We start from the raw sequence: 23,236 nt of genomic DNA, 5'->3' as shown, positions 1-23,236 counted from the left end.
GTGCATTTTTATATTAAATAATAATAAATAATGTTTATTTATTGCAATATTCAACGTTATTGCATATTTTCCGCATATCACACAGGCCTAATGCTGTAGAACTCATGTTTCCAGCGAAACCTCATGCTTTAATAAGAGCCTATCTGAGTTATTATAATGAGTCTACCCCCCGTGGTTGTCAAGTGCTTTTTTTACCATTATCACTATTGGGAGCTGCCTCTCTGACTCACATTTCATACATTAGTTCATGTCATGCTGCTGCTAGCTGCTTCGTTTCCTGGTAAAGCACAAAAAAAAAAAAATAGACTTCATCTTAAACCAGCATGTTTCAATAAGCACGCCATTGGTGTATTTAAGTAAAAAGGAAGGATGTGGTTAAGCAGAAGCCATGACAACCTATTTCTAAACAGCTGTCCATTCTTCCATACATAGTCACAACTGTGCTAGAAAAACGGGTAACACTGAAGCATGAAAGGATCGATCACACGTATTCATCTAATCGTTGGAAATTGACATACAGTACATTACAGCTGACAGTAGGCCCTCACACAAGGTGGTATTGTAACAGTATATGGATCTTTAAAGGACTGCAAATGCTTTTTGGGCTGGGAATTTGGTCCATTTGAAAGCTTACATGACACTTCCTAAAAAATAAAAAAAAGTAATTGGTGCAAAGGCATCACAATTCCTCTGGAGGATAACAACATCCTGTGTATTAGCACACAGTTCCTGCCATTAGTACCGTGTTAACACAGCATTTTTGAATTGATTTGATGAAAGCTTTTATATGTGCTTTTTATACATGATTATGTGGCCAAAGAGCAGAAGCAATATACAGTATATGTCAGATATTTAAAATTAGTGCAGGACATTGACATCAAACCTGTACCAGCTTTGGAACACTAAAAACTCAGTATTCAAACTTTGGATAATGCAATAGTAGGTCTGGTATGCATATAAGATAATATCATTGGTCTGGCAGGGGGGTCAAAAAGTGAGAAAGCAGCGTTCCGAGTAAGTTACTGATAACTTCCAGAAAGATTCTGAAACAATAGTCCTGACAATTGCGCTACTACTTTGCATTAAGATGACAGTTTGCTGGTTGGGTCGGGTTCGGGAGGTTGATTAATGCATGTTTTTTGCGGGAACCGCGTTGAAGATATAAGCTCTCATAATGGGCCGGGTCAGTGGGGGTATTACAAAACCTTAACCCACAACCCTCTACTTCATAGACATGATTAATAAACATTTTGGGCAAAAAACTTTCTTGTATTCTTATCCTTAATCTTGCTTCCTTTCCTCTGTGAGGTTTGTTCATGGCGTTCCAAGTTAGATTAGTCAAACTCTCATAACTGCACAAACATGTTATAACTTGTTCCCTTCAACCTGATGAAAACACCACCTTTTAATGAGTAGGGGTACATTCACAAGATTTGATCATTAGCATATTAAACATCCCCAAATTAGGTTGTATTCACAAAAATGTTACTGGAGTAAAAAAGAAAGAAGGAAAGCAGACTAAAACGTAAGAAACTGAAGAGGACCAGTAGATGGAGAGCAGTACTGTGACCGAGATAAAGAGTGAATGGTTTTATATGAAGCTAAAAAATTTCTTCTAAAGCAAAATGCCCCATGATTTAGACGGGAGGCAGTCAAGGGGACATGAAAATAAAGTTTTTTTGACACCTCTAGGACATTTCGCATCACCACAAAAACTGGAGAAACATAGAACATAGAGGCTTCAATGTAGAGAAGGGAGAGCATTGCAGCGCTTTAAAACCTTTTTTATACAGTCTATGTTTAAAACTGCCAGCAGAAAGTAGCTTTTGTGATGCAGTCGGCTCGTAAATTTAAGTGAGAATCAAAGTCATAAAAAAAGAAATAAAATATAAAGTTATTTAAAAATTAAATCGCAAACTGGGGCGAATCGAGATTGCGGTTTTATAACAATTAATCATGCAGGACTATACAGTTGCCGATGTAACACAGTGGGGGACAACTGAGCAAGTTCCCCTGAACCTATCAGAGTGGGGAGAGTTTCCTGACAATGACTAAACTGCATAATTTCTCACACCAAAATGACAATAAAACCATAGAATTAACTATAGAAGAGGATAAGGAGTTTGACTTTAAAAAACAACAACCAAAAACTTACAATTCTGACTTATCTTTTTAAATACATTTATCACATGGGGCCCTAACCCATAACCCATAACCCATGATCTGATTGCTCATTAGCATTAGTTGGGTTGATTGATTTCACATAAATAATGGTTGTTTTCAGGATTAAACATACATACTGTATACACTAACATTATTCAGTTCTCTACAGGTCTCAAGACCACAGTTTCAATGGATTTCTTTTTTTTTTTGGCATCGTTTTATGTTGTTTACGTACTGTACAGTGACAGTTTCAGACAAAAACTTAATAAATATACTTTATAAAAACACTGCTCATGGCTAGATTCTTGGCTGCTGAATCATAAGGCCTGTCCTTGCTGCTTTTGATCACACATGCACACACAGCGGCAGCTTATCCAATCAGGTCGCACAACCAGGTTGGATAAGCTGCTGCTGGGACAAATGAACAGAGTCCCATGTGATTTAGAATAATAAAGTTGTGATGCCGAATAATCCCCGTTGTAATAACACGAGTCTCAATGAATTATTGCATTCATGCAATTCAGGATAAAGCTGTTGTATTACCTTAAGTCTCGGTGCATTCATGCATCCGTTTGGCTGGCCTCGTTCTCAATACCGAGCACATGTGTACTCTGTGTTTATGCATGTGTTAAAGTTAAGCTGTTATTTCCTTTACATGGGAAATAAAATGAATAAAACAAAATAATTAAAACAGATGCCATTCCGTCAAAATAATTGTGTGGATTGTGTGCATTGAACAGTTTGGTAAAGGACAAATTTTCACTCACATTTCACTGGCCGACTAAGAGGAGGTATTATTAAAATGGTTAACTTGCAAAATTGTAGTAACCAGCTAAATGTAGCAAATTCAAGTGTGTCATGGGTGTGATTGTTCAGTTTATGGTTTTTGAAGAAGCTTTTGATGGTGCTGAACAGAAAAAAAGGCTTTTATTTTTGCAAAATTCTTACTGGGCCTGGGCTTTTACTGTGGTGGGCCTTATCTATGTTGTGATGTGTGAATCGAAGAAGTTCATTTCCAGGATAATGTCCCCTCACCTTCTGCTCTCCGTGTGTTGCCGTTCTCAAACTCCAATGAATTCGCTTCGGGAAACAACAACAACCTTGAAGCTAGCAAGCTACAAGCTGAAAATGCCAAGTTTTACAAAAGATTTGGATCGTGCAACAAGGCAGGTCTGTTTGGTTCTTTCGGGGAACGATTGTAACAATTTACAAAGAATATGTTTTCGGCATTTACTCTCTAAGTGGGACGTGTTGGGACCGATTGGTGGGATTGCTGTAGACGAAGTACACACGGAGGTACACTGGTAAAATCAAATTACGTGCAAATTAAAAGCAAATTACCATGTATCCAGGTGATTCAACAGCTCGCATTACTGTTTTGTGTTGGTAGCCAGACCTTACATCACAGCGTTGTGGCGATAGAACTGGCAATGTTACGATTAGTTATAATTGTTTTCCCCAGATCAAGGTTCAGCCAGTCCAGCTGCTTTAAAGGGTCCTAAGCTTGAAGTGGGACTTTGAGGCTCGGTCACATCAAAGACTAATAAATAGCATCAGTGGCCGTCTTCCTGATATTTAAGAGGTGAAAGAATTATAATGCTGTGGTTATGTGTGAGTCCTTGGAGCTAAAGAGCTCCAGGCGGTCCTCAGTCAAATGAAGATTAGCGTAATTTCACTCTAATTTAATTCACTTGAAATGAGCCGTAGTAGAGAACGTCAAAGGAGGGCCATTGCAATAATTCATCTCACACCGCTATTGTCTCCCTTTGTACTTTGCAGTGCAGACAGTTCTGCAATACTAAATCACCAACTCACATCTTCCCCATTTGGATCCCTAATAATCCCGTCAAATAGTCTTGCAATGGGTGACATTTGAAATCCATGAGATGAAATCATTTTGGAACCTCAGCTTTAAGGCTACAACGGATAGAAATGTGATGTTAATTATTCACAACAATGTCAGAAATCACTAATAACATAATTACTAAAACAACATTTAGTTCGACAATATGACATATTGTTCATGGTTGAAACAATCAAACACATTTTTTATGTTTCTGGAACTGTGTAATTTTCTGATCTGATGATCATAAATGACCACTAACAGCAAACAGGACTAACAATGAAAAAATTGATTATTTCTTAGGCATTTTAGGAGTTTATTGACAGGACAGATGAAGAAATTAAAGGGGAAAGAGCGGGGGGGGAATGACATGCAGCTAAGGGCCGCAGGTTGGAGTCAAACCCCGTCCCTCTGCGTTGAGGAGTAATATATATGGGCGCCCACTCTACCAACGGAGTTGTCAGGGGGCCCAATGACGCTAGTTTTATATAGTGTTTATTAATGCCTCTGTGCAGGTATGAGAGATGTTTGCCAGAGATGTGGTTGGATCTTTGTGTTCATATAACCAACGCAGGTGAAGTTCAGCACCACAGCCACGTTGTGTTAGTGGTGTGTCCTCTACTTTAACGGGACATTTGTGCCTATGCGCAATCACAAAGTATATAAACAGGTATTTACACACACACAGCTGGAACTCTTCTGGATGGATAATCACTACAAAAACAGTTGCAACCTTTAAAATCTTTCCTTGGATAAGTAAGCGGCACGTCTTAGCTAAAATGCTTGTGAAAAGGTACATTAAACTGTTCATATGAATGCCGCTTGTTTTTAAAGTGTTAGCCGTTTAATTTCCATAAAAAAAAAGTCTAATGCAGGAAAACATTTCTTGATCTTAGCGTTGAAAACTGAAAGAAAAAAAACATGTTTTTCATCTGCCAGTGTTGCTCCGTGTGAATATACCCAGAGCTTGTTTGCTAAATGGCTACATCAGTGGTGGTTGGTGTTAAATGGGTGAAGCGCCGAACCTTGCTGTTGCTGCGGACATCCAGCCGATGCCACCGCCTGTCTGCAACGTTCACGTTGCCTGGCAACTGTAGCACCACTGTGCCAGAGCCGTGGTTGATTTTCAAGGTGGGGGTCCCATCTATTAGCTCTAGATGGAAAGAAAGAAAGAGACAGGGAGGATTAGTGAGGCAGTGAGGTTACTTTGAAATCATCACATTTAAGAAATATTGAGTTTTTGTCAATAGTTTTGGTCTGAAGCTGTTGACAGCCAAAATTCGGTGCTGGTATTCAAGTCTCTAAGTCTAAGGCTACATTTACAATGCTACGTTTGTTTTAAGAATATTTTTTTGTTACGTTTCCACCTTGCATTCACACGAGCCCCTAAACTTGAGAAAACACTTCTCATCTGGGGGGGGGGGGGGGGGGGGGGGGGGTGTAGTGTTGCAGTCTGAACGGCCGGAAACGGAGACCTTTGGCAAAACCAACACTGTTTCGCGCCTGATTGGGTCTAATCGGTCATGACGTCTCATTCTCCGAGACTAAGCTACTAATGTTACCTTGGCAACAACTAGCAAAGGGCGGAGTATACATTCTGCCTCCTGCCCAATTCTCAAGAAAGTTAATCAAATATGTGGTTTGAACGCAGACTAGTTCTTCTAGTGAAACTAAAAACACATGTGTGCATCACTTTTGGCTCAAAACTTCACTAAAAAACAGAATATAGCCCTGTATATACAGCCTAAAACGGCATTTAACCATCATAACTGACTTGATTCATTCATTATTACTGTTCACATTACAACTCCTTAATTATGTACATACTGTGTGATAACAATTCTTTTAACTCTGTAAATACCGTGCATATACACACTCCTTATATTTATATATTTATATATTTACTTCGTGCAACTGTAACAGACTTTTCCTTCGGGGATCAATAAAGTATTTCTGATTCTGATTGTGATGCATGCCAAATATTAGTAATGCATAACGCGTCATATTATAGAGTGCACGAGCTGACAGAGTGGTTTATAACTTGCCAGATATTATCTCCGTTTATTAGCTTAATGAGGATTATTGCGCAGATGTCGTAGTGTTCTTTTTTTCTCCACATCTCATGGCAGTCAACAAACAGACAAAAGTTACAACATTCTACTTTCGGACTTACTCAGATGGGAAATTAAAAGTTAATGAAGTGGTTAAGACTGCTTGTGTGCTCGGCGCCATATATACGGAATTATGGGAAGGCAAGCTTACCAACCAGTATTGGCAATTCATCATCACGCATGCTGAACTTCCAAAGTGCATGCAGACACTAAGCATCTATTTGTCTCTGCATATCGAGAGCTTTTACATCATGTTTGTATTTAGAGTCTCTTGGATCACACTCGTGGGTCTATACTTATGAAGTCAAAGGGATAAAACAACTTGTAATCTTAATTTTCTGCCTGTTATTGCCCATCTGACACAGTCAGAAGCTGCCTTGACAAATGCAGTCCATCATTTTACTGTAGGAGTCTTTCCTAACATGACTATCCACTGACCATTGCTCCACCTTTTTATTAGTTCACACTGTATGTCCTGTGGCAGTGAGGACAAAAAATAAAAAGTTGAGTTATGGGCAAAGTCTGAGCCAAATAAAGTTGTGTGTTTAGATTCAGCTCAGGAAATGTGGAAAAAAAAGCAACTGTGACTTCAGCGACTTTCCAAAAAACATGTTATAATGATGTTGTTTTGGAATTATGGCTTATGTCAAGACTGCGGTATGTCTCTGTTGGCTGTGTCTCTGTTGGCTGTATTCAATTAAAAATAATAATAGGCCGTCACTGTTCATGTCCAATAGCTCATTGTTCCTAATTTTCCCCGCTGCAAGCCTGGATCTACACTCCCACACACCAAGCACACCCACTACGTGAACCCACTGCTGTTTCTAATAAAGCATTTCTACTAATTGTTGCTGTCGGGCAGAAACCTTGTATCTCAATATTTCTTCTTTCCTTCCATTAATCAATTCAATTGTTCACTCTTTACGTCTGTCTGTAGGTTTCTACAACTATTTAAACAGTGACTGGATTTTATTTGACTTTGTCTGAACTAAATAGCTCATTAAAACATGTTTAAATGATCCCTCTCTCATTTCCTGAAAAACAAGTTTGGACGTTCAAGGCTCTCACCTGAGAGCAAAGTTGTGTTTCATATTAATTACTTTCCTGGTTAACTCCTAGTCTTGCAAACTAAAGTGCTGCGATTATAATGAATACTGAGACCAAATTTTTTCAGGAAGACTTCAACACTTAACCACTTTTCTCCCTCTTCTGAACTGAACCGCTGTTAGAAGTGTGTTTCATTTTAATCAATCAGAAGCAGCCATGAATTTCACGAGCCAATCACAGCATGACATCCTTGTTTTAAATCTGTCTCTCTCTGCTGCTCAGTTTTCATTTCAGGCAAAGAGTATACATACGGTATATACGGTCTATGGGTTGTGCTCAACCCGGATCCTTGATTTGGTCTTCGGTCTCGTCACACCACCGTCAGTGTCTAGACTCCATTGGGGGATTATCTTTTGGCTTTATACCCCATTTAAAATATATCATTTCATAACAATGGACTCTAATCTCCAAAGACTGTACATTTTCTATAATGTATAAATCTGCATATTTGCAACAAAGTCTCTCCTGACTGAAATAAACTCCCGCATTGTGACAGTCGTCTTCATGCTTGAGTCTGTAAACTGTTGGGAGTTCAAAAACAGAATCAAATTCCCTTCTCACCGCTCTTCCCTCCGCTGTGTGTCTGACTTCAGCCGAGCTTTCGTCATCCCTCTCGCTGCGTCTCTTGCAATGTCAGTCCGTCTATCAGCGCTCTTTCATCTCTCGTCTGTCTCTTTTACCTCCTGCCTTGCTTCACTCTTTCATTAACCCTTTTTCACCGTAACTGACATTTTTGACATTGTGCTGCTTTCAAATCATTCACAAAAGCTTTTTTTTATCTTTTCAACTGTTCCTTTGTGAAATTACTGTTTTCCATCACACATTCAGATGCATCGATCCGGAATGTTTGGCTGCAATAATGTATTCATCACCTTCATACATGATGTCCTATATTGAATCTTCACCTTGAACTAGCAGAAATTAGGTTGTGTTGAGTACATGAGATGCGAATCTTCTCTAATTGCCTTGTCAAGGCTGCAATGTGCATTTATGATGAGGGCCACATACTCCATTATGTTTCCTCTCATTTAAGTAAAAAAAAAAAAAGAAGCCATTTTTCAAGCCACAGTGAGTGCAAGTTTGTTTCCAACCTCTCTTTTTCTCTCAACTTTTCTAGGGGGGGGCACGGTTCCTTAAAAAACATCTGAACCGTTTGGTCTGCTTGTCTTGGTCCGGAGTGAGCGGACACATGCACAATGTAGCCTCGTGCCCGTATGTGACCTCAGATAGTGTGTTTCCTAGTGATGGCCACATAAAGCTTCATAAACCACCCATCCATCTTCATCCGCTTATCTGGTATAGGGTCGCGGGGGCAGCAGCTCCAGCTCGGAACCCCAAACTTCCCTTTCTCGAGCCACATCAACAGCTCCGACTGGGGGATCTTGAGGCGTTCCCAGGCCAGGTTAGAGATATAATCTCTCCACCTAGTCCTGGGTCTTCCCTGAGGCCTCCTCCCAGCTAGACGTGGCTTGAACACCTACCTAGGGAGGCGCCCAGGAGGCATCCTTACCAGATGCCCCAACCACCTCAACTGGCTCCTTTCGACGTGAAGGAGCAGCGGCTCTACTCCGAGCTCCTCTCGGATGACTGTGCGTTTCACCCTATCTCTAAGCGAGACGCCAGCCCCCCTCCTGAGGAAACCCATTTCGGCCACTTGTACCCTGGATCTCGTTCTTTCTAAGGCCCACTAGATGGCGCTATAAAGACACTGGTTCACAAAGCTTCATTTGGCCATCACTAGGGTTTCTCGTTTGTGCGAAGGAAGAGGGGCAAGTCAACGTGTTACTATTGCATTAACTAATTCATTCATTAACGCCGACAATATTTTTATCGCGCGTTAACGCAGTTTTTATTATTTCTTTATTATTGTAAAAGTTTGTTGCTCACAGGCTTTGTAAATACTGCAAAGTTGAATTTTCTTATCACCGGAGTACTTCCAGTCGGAAATATCACCTTGACAGTTGATACCAGCAAATCCTTCAACGAAACACACAGTGGCGCGAGGCTTTGACAGGCCACGTTAGATGCAGCGTGTGGGTAACTTTAGATAAACAAAGGCATGAGACGCTAACAGATGCCATAGCGATGTGGACAGCTACAGACTGCAGGCCCATTAGGGTGGTGGAGGACATCGGTCTGAGAATCGCAACGACGTCGGCAGGTATGAGATTCCCTCAACACGCACCATCACAAGAAGAAAACACGAGTTATATAAAAAGGAGAGGACTGCAAAACATGCACCCGCTGTTTCTCTTACTAGGGACTACTGGACTCACTGGGTAACCAGAATTATCTTGGAGTTACAGTGCATTATACTGATGGAAAGTGGGCGCTGCATTCACGTGCTCTGACTGACATTAGGCTGAGACATGCGCGGGACACTTAATTGAAGTTGCACAGCAGTGGAATGTGTCAAATAAAGTCACCGCAGTTAGCACAGATAGTACGAATAGATAGGAAATCTGATCGCTGCTGCGAGCCTTCTGCCTTCTGGTCATGTCCCCTGCTTTGCGCACGGTCTCCAGCGTTCTGTCACAGTGTCTCTGCTTAACAGTGCGTTGGACAGTGTCCCTCCATGTCTCTGCTTAACAGTGCGTTGGACAGTGTCCCTCCATGTCTCTGCTTAACAGCGCGTTGGACAGTGTCCTTGCGAAGTGCAGAAAAGTTGTGTGTGCTGCAGAGTTAGAGCAACAACAGAAGAACATTGACAGAAGGAGTCGCTTATGCAACACGTTCCAACCAGATGGAATTCAACTCTGGACATGATAAATACATTATGTTTAGGTTGAGATGTACACCAAATATTTTATTTAACTGCTACTTTATAAACAAAATGCTGGTAAGTTTTTGCAGAAAAAATGTTACGGCACTTTTGTTCATATGGCAGAGCATTTAAAATAAAAAATTGCACTATATTCACTACTACTACTACTTGTGAATTAATTATTTCATTTTGCAATTAATCAGTTAAATTATGTGATTAATCGCAATAAAAAAATGTAATTGCTGCCCAGCTCAAATTTTAACATTAATGTATGCTGTACACCGATTTATCACTCGTTGCTGAATTGTGCTGCTGTTTCAATCCTGTCAGCTCTGCGGTGGGCGGGGCTGCTTGGTTCCCACGCACACACACACACACACACACACACACACACACACACACGATGGTTGTGGAGTTCAGACGTACAGGATGACCTAAATTGAGTCCAAAACATTCTTCTTCAAACCGTATGAATGTGTCTCAGCCCAGGACAGGAAATGAACTAACAAGGTAAAGATCAACAAGCCACTGACGGACATGTTCAAATTTGATTCATTCAATAAATTATTATTTTTTGTCTTAAATCCACCAGCCATTTTCACATTATACCAAAATTTCCAGCACCTTGAGCCTTTATTGGTAAGGTTACTTGGAAAACTCCAAGTAATTGTATTCTCCCCAAAACAAAAACAAAAAGTTTCCTTTTATATTTTTAAAGGAACTATACAAAAAAATGCAACTTTATTATGTTTATCATATTCTAAATTATTCAAAAGACGGAGCTTTAGGACTTCCACTCTTTCTATTTTAAAGGATACATTTTTGAAGATAACATTGAAGTTGGCAGTTTGATAAATGCAAGTTATTTGAATTGATATTCTGTAATATTTCAATCTTTGTGTGCTAAAAAGACATAGGTGTCTGTAGGTGGCAATACACATCCTCCTTCTTTTGCTAAATAAATGAAAAGCTTGTTGAAATCATCGTTGTCTTCCCTCTTTCTGTGTCAACATCTCCCTTAGCTTTCCTCGGACACGGTCCCAATAATGGGCTTAAAGTCAAGCCAAATTCAGTTTGTGCATGATTGCGTGATATAACTAGTTTTTAATACTGTATCCTACATTGTGGATAATTAAGCTATATATCATCTGCTGAATTATGTTTCAGGAGTGTTAAGGATTATAGGAAAAAATAACAAGAACCGTAGAGACCCAAAAACTGTAACCACGTTATGAACCGCACCACCCCTGTTACTGGCACGTTGATGTAGCCCGCTCCATCTGCACCATAAGTTGCTGCTGCACTTCAGGAATGATCCAATTCATTTTAATATATTGGTCGGGGCCAGACAATTGACCAAAACGAACAGAGTAAATTCAATATATCAGTTCAATCCAAAGCCTCCCTCCTTTGTTTAACTTTTACTTTGTCATCTTCACATTCCACCCCGCCCCCCCCCCACATCTCGGCAACCTCATTCATTCCCTTCTCTCATTTACTGTCCCGTCTGACCCCTTTGCCTTTTTTTTCTTTCTTATCTCGCACATCTAAGTCTTTCAATTTACATCACGGCAGCCCAGTCTCAGGGGACTTTCCCTCTTTCTTGAACCCCATTGTACCACTCCAGACCCTCTCTTCACACCCGCAGATATGTCGGAGCTAGCAGTAAACTCAGCGCCACAAAGAGACACGTGCATAAGTCTGACAAAAAGGACCTTTTCACAGATCATTGTACACATGGTAAATGGACGGACATGTGCACGCTAGATGTGGACATGTCTAGAAAAGCTCACATTCACATTCACACACCCAAAATCAGTTAAAAGGTTGATTGACCAAGCGATGGTCTGGCACGGCTAAGGAGCCTTTTGTCAAGATTGCCGTGACATTTTCCCAAGCATAAAGACAGACTTCAGAGGTCTCGGAAGGAGAAGGGGGGGGGGGGGGGGGGGGGGGGGGGGGGGTGAGGGGTAAGCTACTGAAAGCTGTATGAGTCAAAAGTAAGGCAGATTGAAAAAAAAAGAAAATGGCATGGATGAGAGAGGGAAAAAACAAAGTGGAGAGTTACAGAGTGAAGAACACAATGCTGGGATTAAGGCCAAATTTCTAGATGGTAGATGACAGGTGGGATGATGGACTCTGAGGTAAATAAATGAGAAATAAACAATCAAGACAAGACAAAAGGGAGAAACAGAAGGTGATGAGTAGAGAAGAACACAACAATGGATCAAAGAGAGAACAACTAGAAAGCAGATGGAGGAAGCAACGAAAGAAAGAATGGGAGATGAGGATATGCTGCAGTCCATCAAAGTGGAGTGAGAATCAAGTTTCTTTGATTTATTCCTCTTTATATTACTTGTGTTAATGACCTAAACAAGCTTGGAACAATTAAAGCTGTGTAAGTTTAATTGTTTTTGTTTCCAACATGAACCAATCAAGCCTCCCAAAAATCTAAAATGAAACGTCACATTTTGTGCTGTCTCTATGTTATCCAGAAACTATGGGATGTGATGCTGAAAGCTAGAGGGATCATACCTTCACGTTATGATTAAATGAATATCAGTTAGCAATACAATAATTGTTAAAGAGCCCCAATTATGCTTTTTTTTTTTTTTTTTTCACGTGTTTTAGTGTGTTGCATAGTTTTTTTTGTGTATGTAATACATGTATGTACAAATACATGAATGAATGAATGGAGCTTTCTCTCTGTTCTTTTTTTTTAACAATAGTTGGGCAGGCTACTATTGGTTTGTGTGGTACAATGGTTAGATAAAGAGTAGTCTATGTCCACAATGTTGGTGAAGGATATTCCACGTATTTCCTCCTTTTTGGCTGGATGTCCGTTACCTTCCGTTTTCTTTGTGTTGGCATTCTGAACTGATTCATGAGGACTATGGTTACCTGGTCCTCAGATCTCTGCAGGGTAAATCCAGACCGCTAGCTAGACTATCTGTCCAATCTGAGGACTAGGGTTACCTGGTCCTCAGGTCTCTGCAGGGTAAATCCAGACAGCTAGCTAGACTATCTGTCCAATCTGAGTCTTCTGTTGACGACTAAAACTACTTTTAGATTAGATTATACTTTATTCATCCCACAACGGGGAAATTTAGTTGTCACAGCAGCAGCATTTTTTCAATAACAGCAAAAAAACAAAAACACACAAACAAGTAACCACACAAGAAGTACAGGCAAACAATAGACAATGATAATATGGTAGACTGAGTAAGCAAAATGGGGTCAAATAAAGGTATTTTAAAGTGCGGTTGCCATGATACAAGAAACAATATTGCAGTGTAAGTGACGTTAAAATTAAATTCAATGTGTAATTAGAGTAATGAAGCAAGAGTTGGTAGGATCATTTAAATTATATTAACCTGTGACTATAAATATTGAAAAGTAAGTACAAAATAATATAAATACCAATATTAAAGATAGACAAAAAGTGTGTGGTGAAACTACAACATTATCAGGTAGTGCAGGTGTTGTAGAGTCTGACAGCGGCCGGGATGAAGGACCTGCGGTACCTCTCCTTCTTACACCATGGGTGTAAGAACGTACACATGTTCCACAAAAACAAGTTCCTTCCCGAGGCTATTTTGCAGCGGCACCGTGGCTCTGTCCGCTGCTTAGCACCGCCCAAGACTGTTGTGATTGGTTTGAAGAAATGCCAATGAAGCAGAGTTCCTTTTTCTCCCGTCCCAGAATGCTGTGTGGACTAGCCAGACCCTCCTCCGCGGCTCTGTGGCAGAAGACTAGATAAAGAGTATGAACGAAATGAAACTGACAGACACGGTTCCTCTCAGCTGTGCACACAGCAAGTGCAGCACTGGTTCTGATCAATGTGTATCACCACCAGTTCAGCACTGTAAGGACTGCATTTGTTCACGCGAAGGGAGTGTGATAGACGACTTGGGGGGGGGGGAAAGGGAGAAGTGGTATCAGATCGGTACTCATTAGGCACACACACTGAGATTAGGTATTGAAATCTGTTTCGGAAGAGAAAAGTTTCAGTTCGTTTGTATCTTTCCAATATAGGAATATAAATGTCATTAACAAAACATTGCTGCCTTCTTACTGTGCATAATTTGGAAAGCGTATTACAACTTTTCGATATGAACACCAGCAAATTTCAAAAGTAAAGTTAGCACTAACAAGCACCTAGCAATATTATATTTTTAACAAATGATGAAGCACAACAAACATCAAAACTCCAATGCCAACAATCTACATCTGCAGCCTTTCTCTGAACAGGAAAAGCAATTAAGAGACTGGATGGATAGATTTCTAAAACCCCTTGAATTTACAGAGATGTGTTCGACTGTTAAGAGTAGACTGTTAGAGTAACTATTAATACCCACAGCCTTATGACAACATAAAAACGCAGGTCATTGTCCCTATGGCTAGAATAATAGCTGTTGAACTTCTCATTTGTTGCTTTGGTAAAGTTAAAATGGAATTGAGTGAAAGAGCTTCACAGAGACATACAAACAGAAACGCATAAAAGAAAAAGAAAGGCAAGCTTGCTGAAATGCCTAGCTGGGAGTGCAGCGGGTTGGCAGGTCAAATGGCAACATCTTCTTAGGGGCCTGGCACGCCTTTTAAATGCTTCTGGTGTACAAGGGTAAGGACAAGACTTTGCTCTTAAAGGGCACATCCACACGACCAGGCTTCTTTTCTGCTACTCATACGTAATTCATTACCTCCTACTCTGAGACAGACAAGAGGGAGAGACGGAGACAGACAGACAGAGAGAGAGAGAGAGAGTAAAAGTGTATGCTTCAAGTGTAAGGAAAGTGATATTGAACTCCCACAAAGTTGAGGGGTCCTGAATACAAAAAAATGCCCTCCCCTTCTGACCGCCTGGGGATACCCAAGAGTCAAACTGAGAGCATATGGACTGCATAAACAGCATTACAAATCACACTGCTACCCAAATACACCCATCACCCACACACGCAAGCAGTCACATATACACTAATGCCCGCAGAAGTCAGCCTGTGTACGAATCAGCAGGCGATGCAGCGAGTGCAGAGCAGAGAGCTTCTTGAATAAACGATCTGTCAGCTAGCTAAAGCCAGCCCCGCAGCCGTCGCATATTGGATCTCTGCATCCAGCAGCAGTTCCTATTGCTGCTGCAGTGCTAAGCTGGGGGGTACTGCTACCAAACAGTTCAGAAAATTGAACGCAATGCCAGAGTGAATCTGTGTGTTTGTGTGTGCTGTTGCTTGATAGATCTTTTTTTTCCATTTATATCCAACTATATAAAGTGGTGAGAACATTCTGCTTTTGGTTTAAGGGTGGATAAAGCAAACAAACACACACACACACACACACACACACACACACGTACACACGAATCCTTATCTGACTCCCTATGGGCAAACTTTTTTCCATTTTACAAAGGAGTTGTAATTACACAAATTTAATTTGTCTTGTTAATTTGTCTATTGATTGAACAAGCTCTGGCAAGTTGTCTTTGCATGTGTGTGTGTGTGTGTGTTTGTGTGTGTATGAGAGAGAGAAACGGTAGTCCTGTGTGTTTGATCAAGCACCTCAGAGCATATCTAATGCTTCCAGCCATGTTTGTCATTTATTGTTGATTGCTCTAGACACAAATCATTACGGTGACAATCAGCCTCACTAACACAGCTGAGATCAAAGTGCAGCACTGCTGATCAGGCCCTGCATTCTAAGTGAGCCAGTTACATTGCATGTGGTCCCAGGAGTATGGATAGAACTGTTAGTACCTGACAACCTGCAGAAGTGCAACACTTGATGGGCCCTATTTTAACAACTAAGCACACAGCGTGGAACACGGCAGGCACATGGTTCAAAAGCGTATAGGTTCCATGACATGGTGCTTTTTGGTCCCCTAATACTGTATCTGAAGTCTCTTTTATATAGACCTTAGTGGTCCGCTAATACTGTATCTGAAGTCTCTTTTATATAGACCTTAGTGGTCCCCTAATACTGTATCTGAAGTCTCTTTTATATAGACCTTAGTGGTCCCCTAATACTGTATCTGAAGTCTCTTTTATATAGACCTTAGTGGTCCCCTAATACTGGATCTGAAGTCTCTTTTATATAGACCTTAGTGTTCCCGTAATATCATATCTGAAGTCTATTTCCCAAAATTCAGCCTTGGTGCAGAATTACAGCCACTAGAGCCGGTCCCACAATGAGCTTTCCTGAGGATGTACCATTTCTGAGTCTGTAGCTTCTGAGAGGGGGGGGCAAGGTCTGTTGGCCTAGACCAACTGCCACCTTGCTCGTTTGAAAGCCATGATGTCTCTATATCATGGGTGGGCCAAATTCTCTGATCAGGCAAAGCAGAGAAAGGGGAGATAATCTTATGACCTCATAAGGGGCAAGGTTCCAGATTGTCCCATCTGAGCTTTCATTTTCTCAAAGGCAGAGCAGGATACCCAGGGCTCGGTTTACAACCTATCACCATTTCTAGCCACTGGGGGGTCATAGGCAGGCTGGGGGGGTGCATAATAATGTTAAAAGACCTCTTAGTGAAATCTTCATGCCATGGGACCTTTAATAAATCATAGGTGTGTTATGCGCGTAACATGCAATAAACCCATCAGAGTGTCATCTCTCATTCCCTTTAAAAGCCAGGCGCGTTTGGACCTTGGAGCAATGCTATTATGAAGGAGGATTTGCTGAGCAGGAATGAGAGATTTTCAGAGGAAGAAACTGATCTGCTTGTGTGTGAAGTGAAAGCACATGAGCAGATATATCATAACACTATTTCACATTGTAATGTTTTTTATACATAATCTTTTGCATCTTTGTGTGCTGCTACCATGTCCCTGTGTGTGTGTGTGTGTGTGTGTGTGTGTGTGTGTGTGTGTGTGTGTGTGTGTGTAACAAGCATAGTGTGAGCACGCTGTGCATGAGCCTAGGCACATTTTACTAATGTGCTGTTAAAATAACAATGAAATGCTGCGTTACTGACTTTAGACCAGGTTTTTGTTGGCCAATGGTTCGATCACCTCCCGCTGCCTCAAGATAACAATACGCCAAGCAGGCACCTGAACACACCTCCCTGTAAGACCAGCACGGCCATGCACGCACAGATGGACGCAGGTGCATTTTCTATTTAAACGACGTGGGTGCTGGACGGAAAATTGACAACTGTGTCAGTCTTAAACTAGCAAAGACACTTGTGTGGAGATTTTGTGCTGCACCGAGTGCAAGATAGGGCCTGGAGAAAAGATATTATACCCCTTTCTTTCTTTTTTATATTTGGCCTTTTTTTGTTTTTTATTTGATAGTTTAATAGCACAGTTTTAGGATTTGATAGGACAGAGGGAGAGAAAGAGAGAGGGGATGACATGCAGCACGGGGTCGCGGGTCAGAATCAAACCCCCCGGGCCACTATGAAGACCAATTGACCAACCTAAGGTACATAATACAATGGAGATCTTTGAAGTAATAGTTTTATTGTATAACATTTTGGTATACACACTTATCTGTCACGCAGGCTCAAGTTATTGGAACTGTACTGGCGCTTCTTCAGCTTGTACAAAATGCAGGAGCGAGGTGTTTAACTAGGACTATTGTAGATGGATAACAGCCTAAAAAAACTTGCAAATGAGTAGGGTTATAGTGTTATGTAGCCATGTCCTTGTATTGTCACACTGTCCTTCTTGTATGTCTGTCTGTCATGGGAAATCTATAATCAATTTCAAATATTAAAAAAAACTCAAATTGAACAGAAGCCGTGATTGCTTTCCATAAGCAGAGCTGACTTCCAGTTGACTAGTGCTGTAAATGTAACATATAGTTTTGACTTTATTTAGACTGCAATATTCTGCAAAAAAATGTCAGAGGACAGAACAATACATCCATATATCCCATTTGTAATTTCCACTAGAAAACATTAGTGAAAGTCAAATTATAAGTTTGATGAATCTGGTATGACTGGAAGGTGACAATCTTTCCTCCACATAATTATTTTAACTGATTGTAATAGAGCTATAAATGTACCATTAAGTATATTACAGATCAGCTCACCACTAATGTGGTGACAGGTGGAAGAGGCAATGTCAAAGTAAATGCCAGTTGGAATCTGTCAGACAGGTGGTGGGGCGGCTAGGACACTTGTCAAAAAACGTAATGTCAAAACGGAAGCATGCACTGGGAACTTTTGGGCCATAAATACACCCAGAGAAAGCTTTTCCTCAACTAAATCTTATCTTGACAAAAGCTGGACACAAGCCACATGCTCGGGGGATGTCTGTTTTGTCCTTCCAGCTCTGCAGCCAGGCTTTTATGGACACATAATTAAAACAAGAAAAACTCAGAGTGACAGCCATTCATTTATTTAATATTACTGGTGTACGCCTTGTGCTGGGGAGACAGCTTTATACAAAACTGTGCCTGTGTTGTAATAAGCTGTAAATGCCTATTAGCTTTTCCAAAGCATTAGGAGTTGACAATGGTGTCCACAGCCAAACAAATGATAATGACCAGGTAAATTAGAATGCAAAAACAGTTTGCTGTATGAGTTGGTTGCATATTTGATCTTGAAATGAAGCTGTTTTTACAGCAGACTCTACATACAGTATAGCAACCAGAAGTTATGCACACAAAGGCAGCTCAGTTAGGCTTGCACATTTGTGATTTGTTTGTGTCATTGGTTGCACTTCACATTCATTTTAAGGTTACTCTACACTCATTAATAATGTATTTGCACAGTATTGTTCAATAAAACGAAATATTTTTCTCTGAACTGCTGCTCTTTTGTGCAGGGAATTTGGATGAGCTCCATGCATTGAAATGTGTAACAAGAGCTTAGCTTGGAACAAACTGGCCCTGAGCTGTTAATCAAGATGGCTGTCCTGAGATGCCTTTTTGGAAATGTGAGGCTTTAGAAAGTATTGAACAATATCTACATACCGCTGAAAGTAAATGGATTTCAGGGAACATCCAATGTTCGGATTTTAACTAGAACACCAGAGGTCAGTTTAGGTATGGGTATTGCTACGCCCTATACAGGTACACACACACACACACACACACACACACAAACACACAAACGACACCAGCTCTGTGTTATAACCATGTAATCTCTTCTCCCCTAGAGGCTGAAGATTGGATTTAGTACACAGCTATGTTCCCTGTGTGTGTGGTGTGTGTGTGTGTGTGTGTGTGTGTGTGTGTTTGTGTGTGTGTGTGTGTGTGTGTGTGTGTGTGTGTGTGTGTGTGTGTGTGTGTGTGTGTGTGTGTGGCGTGAATGTCGTCCACCTTCTCTGGTCTACACAGCAGGGCTGGCTTGGTACAGCTGCCTGCGGCAAGATAAAGGGCGGATGAGTGGGCGGCTTTGGAAAAGCCAACCAGCATCTCAGTACGAAGCTAAAGGTCTCTGTAAGGAAATGTGTGTGTGAAGCAGTGGGAAATATAATCAGGCTCAATGGGCAGCATCCTTTAACAATGCTTAATAACAAGGTGAACACAATGTCTTGCATGCAAAAAACATAGGTACCTGTGTGCAGGGTCGGCCCGTGGCAAAGGCAGTATAGGCAAATTCCAGGGCGCCATCCAGAGCCTGAAGTTAACTTTTTTGCCAGCCACTGACTTTTTACCAGCCAGTTTTTTTTTTCCTCATAAAGGTGAAAAACAGGAATAACATGAACGTTCCAAAACAGCAGTCGCATCCTCTCCAACTGCGCTGCTTTCATAGACGTCAGTGCCTTGATCGCAGTGGTCTCCTCTGGAAGCGCAGTCTTTGATATATTACAACTTATCGTGTGTAGGTGGCTTTTTGATGACTCATTGTCCTTAATTGCTTCTACGTTTAAGTTTTAGTCCCGATTACAAAAGGATTTGACTTTTCTTTCTCAGTCACTGCAGTACATTTGTTCTGTACTGCTGTCATAAATCAGCACCTCACCAAATTGTCCACTTTGTATTGATACGTCTTCTTTTACTTCTCTTTGACTCATGTTCATCTTTTTGTTGGTTGTTCTTTACTCCAGTAATGTGCCGCCATATTTGTAGCTAAAATCCAACGAAATGACAAACTTTGTTAAAATATGTAAAAGAACAACATTTGCACAAAAAAAAAACTTAAACCAACTCCACTGTACAGCCTACTACCGATTTACTGATTTACCTGACAGAGAACGTTGCAGATTCAGAATGTCATCATATCTGCGTGTGGCGTCCGCGTGTGACATGCAGGTTACCATCCCCCCCAAACACGGACACGCATTTGTACATACAGAAACGTAGAAAGAAATTAGATAAATTAACACGATTGGCTGCCATGCAAGGGGCACCAGCTAAAATCTTGCCTAGGGAACCATGAACAGTTCAGGTTTTACGACATTCCCATTTGCCTATGCTCCTTTTTAATCCATATTCCATCCCACCTTCTGTCTTCTGAAAATATAATTGTAATACCCACACCCGTCGCTATGGGTGGGCCATAGGGGGCCGGGCCCGCCCCCCAAAAAACTTGTGCCCCCCCACTTGAGGCACAGATCTCTTTAAAAAATACAGTAATTTTATATTATCATAGTTGCTAATTTTGTCTTGCATTAATGTTGCATTCTTTATCATTAAAACATTAATATATAAAGAAACAATGGTGTGATTTTGTTTGATTGATGGGAATCTATACTGCAACAGCCTATCACGGCCTTACTAAAAAGAACGTTAGGTAACGTACGTGACGTTGCCTACGTCCATGTAGCCACTCAACAGTTACCGCGAATTTTTAAAACTGGATGAGTTTTCGCTTACTCGCTTCAGATCATAGACACTATATAAGAAGATGGATATCCGTAAGTGGTTGAAAAGCCCACCAACAGCCTGTGTGAGTCACAGCCTACACCCTTGCCCTAACTTTAGGAGCTTCCACAGCAATGTGTGAAAACTCATTTTCCACGCTCAAAAGCGTCTTCTCAGACCATCGGCGCAGCATGCTGCACAAACGCAAGGCCCAGCTGATTCAGCTTGCTTTTGAAAAGGACCTCACTCACAAGTTTAAGTCCGAGTGGAAGGACACTTTGATGAGGAGGTTCTGCTCGGAGAAATGCCGCCTCCCGCTGTACTGACAGGAGGGACTGGAGAGAGTACCGGTAGGTTCAAAGTCTGTGTGTGTGTGTGTGTGTGTGTGTGTGTGCGCGCGCGTGTGTGTGTGCGTGTCTCATGGCAATGCATATATCTCTGTTGACTGCTTTAAAATGCAATGTTTGAGAAATGCTACTGGTGTTACATCTAATATGTTGTATAGTCAAGTGTTTTATGGATATTCACAAAATTACTTCTATGTAATGTGGTGTAGGCTATAGGCTATCTGGTCATATTGCTGTTGGTTATGTTTAACGTGATGATTACATGCTGCGCGAATAGAGTATACAATTATCTTAAGTATACGTACTGTAGGCTAATAATAAGTGTGCCCTCCCATGCATTTCATATGCCCCCCTTAAGACTGAGGTCTGGCGATAGGTCTGGTAATACCCTTTCAAACTGCACTTTCAACTCAAAGTCATGCCACAGGTGCAGTGAGCCCCCCCCCCCCCCCTCACATCATACTGTTCTTTACAGCACAGCTTTTGTATTATTAAGACATTCATGTCAGGATGAGACTTTAGGCAATCAGTTTACGGCGTGTTTGATTTAAGGGTGACTCACCCCATTTTGTCTGATTTCTCTTGTTATTACGCATCAATCCAAAATGGCTCTTTGAGCATCAACATGAGCAGTGGATGCTTGAAGTTGTGTTCTTAAGTTGAAAGTATTTTCCGATCCCTTGTCCCCCACTAATCCAATTTAGTCAAAAAGTTGTTTTGTTGTAGTAAAATGGAAGTTCATATCTTGGTCAGGGAAACCAACTCTATGTCACCTTAATGTCCTTAAAATAAATTGTATTAATGTTGTGCTTTTCCACTTTATCATTGTTTGTATTTTCTGTCATATCTTGACTATCACACTGATGATTGAGGCTCACTGGTTGTCTGGAAATTATACATGCAAGCTTCATACGGATCATCTATTTTTGTCTCACTTGAATTACAGTGTACAGTATACTCACAACTGTCTTTCCCTGTCCTTTCTCTCACATATACATTATACTTTGAAAAATCATATCTGTTCTTTGTATGATTAATGAGGTATACAGTTTATGGTATAGGTGGGCTAGTGCAATATATGACTGCTCCAATTTTATCCTTTTTTATTAGAAATCAGATGTTGGCCATATCTAAAGGGATGGAAGTTCATCCCTGACTGCGGTTGGTGAATATGTTTTTCAATAATATTTGCACATCAGATGCTTTTGTGCATTAGGTGTCCAAGCAAAGAAATCCTTTGCAGTGTTGTGTGGGTGGATAATACCTAACAGTCTGAAAAAAACTTTCCAAAACCTGGTTTACCTTGCCTGACGGAACCGCTAACGGTAAAAGAATTATCATTTGTTTTTGTTTTTTGAAGTAGATGTTCGTGAAACGTTTGATTCATAAAGGTCTATTCTGTTTTATTCAAACTGGAATATTCAAAACTTACTATAAAAAATGATTTCAGTAGAATTATGTTTGTCATAAACATCCATCACACTCTAAGCAGCGGGGGCCATTCGAACTAGAGAGTGAATGACTATAGGGAGCAGCGTTACGGCACAGGGCAGCAAGAACAGAGCATTAAAGGTCCCATGGCATGGTGCTCTTTGGATGCTTTTATATAGACCTTAGTGGTCCCTAATACTGTATCTGAAGTCTCTTTTATATAGACCTTAGTGGCCCCCTAATACTGTATCTGAAGTCTCTTTTATATAGACCTTAGTGGCCCCCTAATACTGTATCTGAAGTCTCTTTTATATAGACCTTAGTGGTCCCTAATACTGTATCTGAAGTCTCTTTTATATAGACCTTAGTGGCCCCCTAATACTGTATCTGAAGTCTCTTTTATATAGACCTTAAAGGTCCCCTAATACTGTATCTGAAGTCTCTTTTATATAGACCTTAGTGGTCCCTAATACTGTATCTGAAGTCTCTTTTATATAGACCTTAGTGGCCCCCTAATACTGTATCTGAAGTCTCTTTTATATAGACCTTAAAGGTCCCCTAATACTGTATCTGAAGTCTCTTTTATATAGACCTTAGTGGTCCCTAATACTGTATCTGAAGTCTCTTTTATATAGACCTTAGTGGTCCCTAATACTGTATCTGAAGTCTCTTTTATATAGACCTTAGTGGCCCCCTAATACTGTATCTGAAGTCTCTTTATATA

At 40.7% G+C, this 23,236-nt stretch overlaps 1 protein-coding gene across 1 annotated transcript in view; it reads right to left on the bottom strand.

Moving 5' to 3' along the window:
* LOC116692225 (neural-cadherin-like) overlaps positions 1 to 23,236 on the bottom strand; it is a 347,629-nt gene that overhangs the window by 73,686 nt on the left and 250,707 nt on the right. Inside the window, 1 exon segment of the mRNA XM_032520340.1 lies at positions 5,032 to 5,159. Within this exon segment, the coding sequence (XP_032376231.1) occupies positions 5,032 to 5,159 (128 nt within the window).

The sequence above is a fragment of the Etheostoma spectabile genome, chromosome 1 (assembly GCF_008692095.1).
Source record: "Etheostoma spectabile isolate EspeVRDwgs_2016 chromosome 1, UIUC_Espe_1.0, whole genome shotgun sequence".
In the NCBI taxonomy this organism is placed as follows: domain Eukaryota; kingdom Metazoa; phylum Chordata; class Actinopteri; order Perciformes; family Percidae; genus Etheostoma; species Etheostoma spectabile.
The sequence above is the reverse complement of the archived record's forward strand: the minus strand, read 5'-3'. Positions and strand labels throughout refer to the sequence as shown.